At 46.2% G+C, this 10260-nt stretch overlaps 1 protein-coding gene across 1 annotated transcript; it reads left to right on the forward strand.

Moving 5' to 3' along the window:
* The first annotated feature begins 438 nt into the window (after positions 1-438).
* Positions 439-9894, forward strand: LOC118834712 (zinc finger protein 883-like). Its single transcript, XM_036742153.1, has 4 exons — positions 439-469; positions 1261-1387; positions 1882-1977; positions 8307-9894. Exons 1-4 carry the CDS (start codon positions 449-451, stop codon positions 9818-9820), a joined length of 1758 nt encoding a protein of 585 aa, XP_036598048.1. The 5' UTR covers positions 439-448; the 3' UTR covers positions 9821-9894.
* The last annotated feature ends 366 nt before the right edge of the window (positions 9895-10260 follow it).

Genomic DNA, 10260 nt, shown 5'->3' on the forward strand with positions numbered 1-10260 from the left:
CTATTTCCCAACAGGCCACGCGGCCGCGGCCGCTGAGGGCGGGGGAGGCCTTGGGGCGTATATCGCTCCCGCTCTTGCGCTCTAGGAGTGAGCCGGTGCCAAGGCCGGTGGACTCCATTTCTCAGAAGGCTGCGCGTCGCCTCTGGGTGGGGAACGCAGGGGTCATTTCCGGTGCGGCTTCGCCTTCTCGCGCCTGCGCTCTAGGGTCCGCTTGGTCCGAAGCTTTGTCTCTGACAGAAGGGTGGCTGGGCCAGAAAGAGTCGCGCATGCGCAGTTCGACATCCGCACCGCCCCCTTTCACTAACGGACTCTCTCATAGGTCTTCTCCGGGGGGACGGGCGCAGGGGGAACCAATCCGCGCAGAGTTGCGGTCCCGTCCCAGGCCGTCCCGGACGAACTCGGGTCAGAGGCGCCGCGGGAGCGAGCGAGGGGGATGAGTGAATCTGGCATGGCCCCTGCGCCCAGGCCGGTGAGCCTGGGCCCAGGGGGCGGGGCTGGAGAGCCCGGGACCGTGTCACGTGGGCTCGAGGGCCCGCGAGCGAGGGGCGGGGCCACGCGTGCTGGGGGCAGGGCTGAGGAGGGCGGGGGTGGGTCTAGGGCTCTGCTCCCTGCTCCTCTGCGCTCCCGGCGCTGAGCTCGTCTAGGAGGCCCGGCATGCTGGCTTCCGGGGCAGCGAGATCACGGTGGCGGAGGCTCTCTGGGCCCCAGGGGGATCCAGGAGACTGAACCCGGTCCTCCCTTCGTCCACGGTGCCCCGAGATCCTCCCTCTGTAAAGTCCTTTAGCCTCAGCAGCAGCGCCCGGAGGCGAGCCCAGCCCCTGGTGCAGAGACGAGCGTGTTCAGACGTGTCTCACTCTTCCTGACCCCATTCGGGGTTTCCTTGGCAGAGACACTGGAGCGGTGTGTCCTGCCCTTTCCGGGGTCATTTTACAAATAAGGAAACCAGGGTGAAGTGACTTGCCCAGGGTCACACAGCTAGTAAATGTCTGAGGCCAGATTTGAACTCAGGAAGCTGTGATGGGCAGCTAGGTGTGTGTGGCTTGGAATCAGGAAGACAGCCCAAACAGGGCCCCAAAGAATGGGAGGGACGCAGCTGAACCGCCTTAGAACAGAACCTCCACCTAGTAGAGTCAATAAACATCCAACTTGGGGCATCCCCAAGAACCATTCATTCATACACTTCCTCTCACCCCCACCCCCACCTTTCCAGGAATGCAGGGGACGGCCCCAGGGCTAGCACAACTATCTTTGGTGTTTTAGGAGTCAATGACGTTCCAGGATGTGGCTGTGGACTTCACCTGGGAAGAGTGGGAATGCTTGGCCCCTTCTCACAAGGAATTGTACAAGGATGTGATGCTGGAGAACTACAGGAACCTGGTCTGCCTTGGTAATGACAGCTTCCTCCTTCTCACAGTCTGCCCAGGGAGAGTCTCGGTTTCCCTCCTGAGTGAATGTTCTTGGTGTCTCGGGGCTGCGGTAGCCTTATTACTTAACAGAGATGGCTGATCTTTTTGTGGCCAGGGGCCAGAGCCTCTCGCTGCCTGTTACCAGGTAAAATAGCCTTGCTTGTACACCTAGCACCTTGATGTCCCTACCCACGGTTGTACTTCCCCACTCTCTATTTTTCCTAGTCCGATCTCTCCCCTAACATCTCAGGGAAGATATGTGAAGACAGGCAAGAGCCCCATCTTAGCAGAGAAGGGATCACGTTAACTCCTCATCTTTGTGAGCCCAAAGTCACAATGTTCCTGCCACCGTCAGACACTTCAAAGAGCATCCTCCACAGGTGGCGTGCCTACTTTTTCCCTGAAGAGGCAGAGACCAGGATCGAATTGTGAGTAGGTTCTTTGTCCCAAGTATTTTCTCATTTCCAATGAGCAGGACTGGCAGTGTCCAAGCCAGGTGTTCATGACCAGGTGGACCAAGGGGAAGGACTTTGGATGCCAGAGAGAGAAGACTCAGGAAGTAGTCGTCAAGGTGAGTACATGAAATGAGGGAGACAAGGCAATGTGAAAGATTTGGTCCTGGGGAAGCGCTTTACAAATGCTGGCATGATGATTTTCGTCAAAGTCCCTTGGGCCTCAGGAGAAAGGGCTGAGGCTGCAGCCCAGGAAGTATCAGCTTCACAAAGGCTCATCTTCCACTCAGCATATCAATGCCCAGACATCTCCCCACTCACCTTCCCTTCTGCCCTTTGTGGAAGATGTGTGCCTGAAGAGGATAGATTTAATTCAATAAACGTTTACCAAATACCTACCAAGTGTCTAACACTGAACTAGGCCCCAAAACAAAACAGTCTCAGCCTTCCTGGTAGGGGGGAGGGATTGGGACACAGTGCTTATACAAATAAATAGCTGTTAAACATCCAGAGGAATCTCAGGGAGAGAGAGGGCATTAAGAAGTGGGGAGGTCAGGAGAAACCTCATGTTTAATATGGCTCCCTCAAGGAAGAGCATTCCAGCATGGAGGATTCCTGGCAGAGGACCATAGGTAGGCTCCTTTGGCTGCAGCCTACAGAGTGTGAAGGAGAGTGCAGTGCTCCAGCCATGCCCTCCTGCCATTTGATCATCACTTCTCACCCTTTATCATCAGACTTTCTGGGCCACACTAAGTCTTGAGATTGGGCCCCCTCCGTTATCCTCCTAACAGAGTGATGATTCAGGCAGCAGAGCTTTCCCTGGGAGCCAGGAAGGATGAATGAATCTGCTGCTTCATAACCAGAGAGGGCCCAGACACCAGACCTCCTGACTACCCATTCTGGATCAGTCTGGGTCCCAAACCTCAGCCCCTGCCCCTCCACCTCTAATCAGATCAGCATCTTAACTGAGGCCTGGGGTGGAACTCCTCTTGCTTGCCAAGGAGGGAATGACCATCTCATGTCCTATATCTACGAACCTTCCCCCTTAGATATTTGTTGAGAGTCTAGGGCTGCCTAAGTGAAAGCCCCTCTGACTTTTGACCGCTCCTGATTCCTCGGTCCCCATCCTTCTGACTTCCTCTTTCCATGGTGCCCTTTGGAATTCCTATTCACTTGTTAACAAGCAGCTCTTTTCCTTCTCCCAGTCCTTCCATTTTCATGTAGTCACAGAATTTTCCAAGAAATTGAAATCTAAGCTCACCAGCCTGTATTTCGCAGGCTGTCTTCTTCCCTTTTGGGAAATCTGAACGCAATTTGTCCTTCTCTCATCCTGTGGTTCTGTCTACAATCTTTTGGATATTACTGGCAGTGGCCCAGCAGGACCGTCCTTTACTTCTTCTGGAACCTGAGGAGGTCATTTCTGTGGGCCAGGGGATGAATTCACCAAGGATACTTAAGTGCTTTCTGACTACCTGGAAGTCATTTTCATTCTCTCAGGTCCAGCCCAAGGATCATTCTCCTTGGTAGAGAAAACATTTCCAAAAACAGAAGGAAAATCACATTTGAGGTGCTCTGCCTTCCCTCCATCATCCCATCCCCTCTTTGACCCCGTTCTTTCCCTCCAAACAACTAAGAATCAAGTAAACCCTTTGTGTTGCCTCCCGATGCTCCACTCACAGGACCATGCCACATTCGTACACTCATCCCAGGTTCTCTGGCCTTGCTTCAAACTTCAGTATCAACATGGAGGATGCTCATGCAGCCACATCACTCTCTGTGGACATCCCATTGTTTCCCTCTTGTTGGACTCACTTCCCATTGTTTAAACAAAAAATTTGATACATCGTTTTTGTCTTTCCATCACAGTCACTTCTACTTCCTGCACTCCAGATTGAACCCTCCTTTGTAACCAAGGAAACAAGCCCAAATATCCATTATCCTAGTTGCACCTGGCAGTGTCTGCAATAGTTGGGCCTAGTTGTCTTCCTGTGCTCTACTGTGAGGGACAAGATGGATTTCATTATCTGTCCTCTCGAATCGTCCTCACCTTTTTAGTTGCTAGAACTTGTAGCCATCTTTTCATTTGCCGTGTTGGAGTCATTGTGCTTGTTCTTCTCTTGGTTCTGCTTGTTTCGGTCTGTGTCAGGTCATGAAGATCATCCCGTGCTTCTCTAAATCCCTTCTGCTTCTCCTTTCTCACAGCACATAACTTACTATTACATTCACTTACTATGGTTTTTTCGACTCTTCTTCAGTGGATGAGCAGGCACCCACTTGTTTCCAGTTCTTTGCTGCCACAGAGAATGTAGCTGTGAATATTGTGGGCTCCGTAGACCTTTGTTTCCCTGTGACTTGCTTGAAGCCCATGACACAGGGAAGTCACTGGATCTTTGGGTATTTGTAATCTGTCTCTTTTCTGCCATAATTGGAAATCGAAATCCAAAGCAAATGAAACCAGTTCACAGCTTCATTGGCAGTGCTTCTCTCAAGGTTCCTGTCTTCCCACAAACCCTCCAACAGTGACAGTTCTATCTTTGACCAGCTTGATCAGTGTTTTGAATGGGAGGTAAAAGCTCAGAGTCATTTGAATTTTCATTTCTCTTATTAGTAATTTTTAGCCTCTGGTCAAGTACAGTTTGTAATTCTTTGGAAAATGCTTCATGCTCTTTGGCCACATGCCTCTTGGCATGGGGATGGGGGGCGGGGTTGCTATTTATTTTCCTGCCTCTCTACTTAATTTCATTTCCCCTGATTTTACTCATGCAAACACTTGGATGTTGGAAGTAATCAGAATTATATAGTTTTCTCTTTTATGAGAATCTCAGAATTTCATTGTTAAGAGTTTCCCATCCCTCCTGGGCTGACTTCTGTAGAATTGTGATCCATTGTATCTTATATCCTTCCTCTGACCCCTTCGAGCTGCTTTCCTCAGAACTGTGATTCCTGCCAGCTTGTGCCTGGCCTCTTCTCTTTCTCAATCCCAAACTCTGTAATTCTGAGATTCCTTTCAGAAGCCCAGGGATTCAGAGTCAGAGGCTGTATAGATTAAAAATCTCTTTCTGCTCATTCCCCACTTCCTCTTCCCCATTCATCTCTAGAGTAGGGAATACCTGAGTTTGAGTCCTGCTTTGGGCACTCACTGGCTATTAATTAGCTATTTAACAGCTCTCAGCCTCAGTTTCCACAGCTGTAAAAAGGGTATAATAATAGCCCCTATCTCTCAGCGTTGTTGTGAGGCTCAAATGAGATATGGATACCACATGTGTGAAGCATCTTATAAACCTCAAGGCACTATGTAAAGGTTCACTATTACTACTGAAGATCCCTATGACCATCCCCCCTCCTTTCCCTGTCCCTCTCCTTCCCTCCCCTGCCATGTACCTTCTGAAGCCCCAGACTATTCCCAAACCACCCTCCTCCCTCCCTCTCTGCCCACAGAAGATACAGCATTCTGGGCACCTTCTCCAATACTGGATGCAGCTTCTCTCATCCCCTTTAGTCATGGTCCCTGGAGGGGGAGTAGGCTGCTCCTGACCTACGCCCTTCTGCCATCCCTCAGCAGCCTCTGGTTCTTCCAGATTCACTCCATCCAGATGTATCATTGTATCCAAATCCTGGTGGCACGTCGTTCCGCCCCCAACCTCCACCCTGGTCATTCTTTTTGTTCTCAAAGAGATCAGTACTTGACTCATAGTCTTCCTCTCTGGTCCAGCCTCTGCTCTTAGCGGTCATTAGGGATTCCAGTATACATGTTGACATCTACACAGACACCAGTCTCCTCACTTTGTATATCCTACACCTTTCTTCTGCTGCAGCGTGTTGACCTTGTCATCACCCACAACCCCTTCCTCCTCCTTTTTACACTATGACATTCCTTTTGCCCTGCTTTCTCTTTCCCAGCTTTAAAACCCTTAGAACAGAACCAATCCATCCCTAGGCCCTTTCTTTGTCTTATTTGAAGGACACTTGTTCTCTCCTGATTAGAATATTAGTACCACAGCATTATACGGTGCCTTGCAGTTTCTCAAATACATCTGCTTTCTAGGGAAGGGAAGGGCATAAGCATTTATATAGTGTCTCCTGTGTGCCAAGCATGTCTACAAATATTTTCTCATTTGCTCCTCACCAAAACCTCAGCTTTCTCTTGACTCTTGTGTTTGTCTTTCAGAGTTCCTAGTGAGCTCTGGGCTCTTCATCAGAAATGCTTGAAAGTCCTTTGTTCCATTAAAGATCTATTTTTTTTCCAGAATTGTGTTCAGCTTTGCAGGATAAATTATTCTTGGTCATAAGCCTATATCTTGCTTTTGGAATATTATATTTCCTGTTTTCCTTTTTCTTATGGTAAATGCTGCCAAGTCTTCTGTGAGGTGGACCCTTGGAACTGGTTCTGCATCTTTCTGGAAGCTTGCTTTAGGTAGGCTCTTTTGCTTGTGGAGCTTTCAGGATGTGATAGATGGGTTCTTTCCATTGTCACTTTGCCCTCATTCAGTTCTAACAGATCTGGGCAGTTTTCATTTATGATTTCTTGGAATATAGTGTTCAGTCTTTTTGATTGACCATGATTTTAGGGAGTCTAATGCTCCTTAGATTACCCTTCTGACCTGTTTCCCAGGCCAGTTATTTGCAAACTTATATATTCTTCAATTTTTGTAATCTCTTGATTTTCTTCTAGTATTTCTTGCTGTCTTGTGGAGCTTTTGATTTCTGGTTGGTCTGTTCTAGTTTTTAGATTGGATCATGTTGATCCCTTTCTCTTTTGAGATAATTAATCTCTCCTCATTTCTTTCCTCAGGAGTCTTAATTTAATCTTTACCCTCTTGCTTCATTTTTCTAGATATTCATATTGTCTAGGGATTTTTAATTTGGGGTCCATAAATGTGTGTGTGTGTGTGTGTGTGTGTGTGTGAATGTGTTTTTAATATGTTGACCATTGTCTCAACATACTTAGTTTCCTTCATGATCTTATATATTTAAAAACATTTTTCTGAGAAAGGATCCATACATTTCACTAGACTGCCAAGGAGGTCTTTGATACCTCAATGAAGACTTCCTGGTGTAATACTTATAAAAAATCCATTTTTTAAAAATCGAGTCTCTGGCTGCACTTGTTATAGACTTTTACTTACAATAATTTTTGATACTGGTTGGGGTCTTCTTTGATTTTCTCACCTTTCTAGGTTTAATTCCTGAACAGGGCTCTGTGCCAAGGCCAGGCACAAAGAAGCATGGAGGAACAAATTTTCCAGGGATAAGGAGGTGATAATTTCTCTGTACTCTGCCCTATAATTTAGGAAGGATGTTGCTAAATTGGAGAGGGTTTGAAGGAAGACAACCAGGATGGTGAAAAACATTGAGCTGAAGGAACCAGGAACATTTAACCCTGGAGAAGAGAAGACTCAGGAGCCAAGATGGCGATGTTCCATATTGCAAGGCTGTCACAGTAGAAGGGATATATTTGTTGAGTTCAGGTCCAGAGGGCAGAGCTGGGACCAGTGGCCAGAAGCTGTAGAGATGCCTATTTAGGCTCGTGAGAGGTTGCCTTGGGAAGGGGTCTTTGGCCTAGGCTTCAAGGAGTTTCCATTCGAGGCTCGGTAGCTTCTTGTTTGGTGAATTGTCAGGAGGATCTTCCTTTTTGGCTAGGAGTTGGACTCAATAGCTTCTGAGATTCCTTCCAACTCTAGAGTTCTCTATTTCTGTTTCTGTGACCCCCTGGAGTTCCGGAGTGAAGAGTTCAACCCCTCTAGTAATCAGCTGTGAGTTGATGGAAGTTATTTATCTTTGCAGCCTTAGTTTCTTCATCTCTGACAGGAGGGGATTAGACTGAGTTCCAAGGTCTGTTATATCCCTAGCATTCTGTTAAATAACCCATTTGGTTTGCCTCTTCTTGTCATAATCTTCATTCTTTAGGTTGAGCTGAAAGCGTACGCCTTGAGGTTTGCATCCATTTGTTCTGGTTTAGACCTTTAAAAGGGCTTAAAATTATTATATGCCTGTTTGTAGAAAGGCTCTGGGGGATAGTGGAAAGGGCGCTATAAATCAGAGTCAAAAGACTTGATTCACACTCTAGCTTTGACGCTTATCAGTATCACCTTGGATAAATCACTAAAAAGCTTCAGCTTCCTCTTTTGGAGAAATATAATCACTGAGGGTATAGTGAGTTTGAAGGTGGAAGCTTCCTATTAGCATCCCAGCATCTACATAGAAGGAATGACAGTATAAGTACAAGGTGATGTTTGTATATGATGTGGTTTTGACTGTAACAGTGACTGTAGTAACAATGTATGTAGTGACATGACTGTAGTAACAATATTAATTAGTAATAATAATGTCTCCTTGTTATTTGTTCTTCATGAAAAGTCTGACAATTTCTTAAGGGAGGAGACAAAGGTAGAACTATGCATTTAGCAGGGAGATGGGATATTTATATTTTTAAAACATTTTCTTTCAGGTTGGAGGAATAGGTCTGACCCAGAGGAACCAACTCCAGACCTAGAAGCCTGGGACTGGAAAGCCAGGTTACAGAGGCAGGAGCACAATGAAGATAAACATTGGAGACTAGACCTAAGAAAACATAATCGAGTCAGCTCAAAGAAGATATTTTCTAAATCCAATGAATGTGGGGAACTCATCAGTTATAATTCAGACCTTACTAAGTGTCAGAAAGCTCACACTGTGAGGAAACTTTATGAATGTAATGACTGTGGCAAGGGCTTCCAGTGGAGTTCTTATTTTACTAAACATCAGCGAATACATACTGGAGAGAAGCCCTATGAATACAATGACTGTGAAAAGGCCTTCTGCTCCAGCCAAAGACTGACTGAATGTCCGAGGATTCAGAGTGGAGAGAAACTTTATGAATGTCGTGGATGTGGGAAAACTTTCTGCCACTTCATAGAACTTACTCAGCACCAAGCAGTTCATAGAGGAGAGAATCCATTTGAATGTGTTGAATGTGGGAAGACGTTCAGTCGGAGCTCACAACTTATTGTACATCAGAGAATTCATGCTGGAGAGAAATTGTATGAATGTAATGACTGTGGGAAGGCCTTCCATTGGTGTTCACGGCTTATTCAACATCAGAGAATACACAGTGGAGAGAAGCCCTTTGAATGTAATGAGTGTGGGAAGGCTTTTCGCCAGAGGATACAACTTACTGTCCATCAGAGAATTCACACTGGAGAGAAACCTTATGAATGTAAAGAATGTGGGAAGGCCTTCCACAGAAGCACAGGACTTACACAACATCAGAAAATTCATACAGGAGAGAAACCATATGAATGCAATGACTGTGGGAAGACCTTCTGCCGGAGCTCACAACTTAATCAACATCAGAGAATTCATACTGGAGAGAAACTTTACGAATGTACCGAATGTGGGAAGGCCTTCTGCCGCAGGTCACAACTTACACAACATCAGATAATTCACACTGGAGAGAAGCCATATGAATGTAGTGAGTGTGGGAAGGCTTTCCACCAGACTTCACAACTTATTCGACATAAAGTCATTCACACAGGAGAGAAACCTTTTGAATGTAATCAATGTGGGAAGGCCTTCCACAGAAGCACAGGACTTACACAACATCAAAGAATTCATACTGGATGGAAACCTTTTGAATGTAATGAATGTGGGAAGGCCTTCCACAGAAGCACTGGACTAATTCAACACCAGAGAATTCATACTGGAGAGAAGCCATATGAGTGTAAGGTATGTGGGAAAACCTTCCGCAGGAGCTCACAGCTTACTCAACACAAGGTAATTCATACTGGAGAGAAACCATATGAATGTAATGAATGTGGGAAAGCCTTCTGCTGGAGCTCACAACTTACTCGACATCAGAAAATTCATACTGGAGAGAAACCTGAATATAGCATATGTGAGAATGCCTTCCACACAGAGAAACTACTTACTCAGTACCACAAAATGCATACTGGAAAGAAGCCTTATAAAGTTAAGTCCTTATGAATATAATGAAAGTGAGAGGGCTTTCAGAAAGAGCAAACACTATTAAAAACTAGATAAGTCAAACTAAAGCAAAACCCTATAGATGAAGTGAATCCATGCCTAATTTCCCTCTGTGGCCACTCTAAACATTTTTCCCTCTCCTGAAGTCCCAAGCTACTTCCTATAGCAGACACTGTTGCACACTCTTAAATTACTGAGAAAGGTCTAGAAATATGGAAAGAACTTCCTGTATTTACTCCACTCGTCACAAATGCCCAGAATTCTGAATACTTTGTCCTTCCTGTCACCATGGCAAGTGCAGCATCCTCCCTCTTCTTTCCAAAGGCAGATTCCTTTGCCTGTGTCTCGATGCCACCAGTTACTTTTTAGTCCAGGGCATTACTTTGGCAGTCATCCCTGTTTCTCTTTGTGTCTTAAACTTCTCCCGCTGGCTCTTTCTG

This window comes from Trichosurus vulpecula, chromosome 1 (assembly GCF_011100635.1).
Source record: "Trichosurus vulpecula isolate mTriVul1 chromosome 1, mTriVul1.pri, whole genome shotgun sequence".
NCBI lineage: Eukaryota > Metazoa > Chordata > Mammalia > Diprotodontia > Phalangeridae > Trichosurus > Trichosurus vulpecula.

Excerpts from the sequence above, each read along its gene's own strand:
- LOC118834712 (XM_036742153.1), top strand. The coding sequence starts at position 449 with ATGGCCCCTGCGCCCAGGCCG. Across the intron at positions 470-1,260 it reads TGGCCCCTGCGCCCAGGCCG|GAGTCAATGACGTTCCAGGA; the intron begins GTGAGCCTGGGC and ends TTGGTGTTTTAG. Across the intron at positions 1,978-8,306 it reads CTCAGGAAGTAGTCGTCAAG|GTTGGAGGAATAGGTCTGAC; the intron begins GTGAGTACATGA and ends ATTTTCTTTCAG.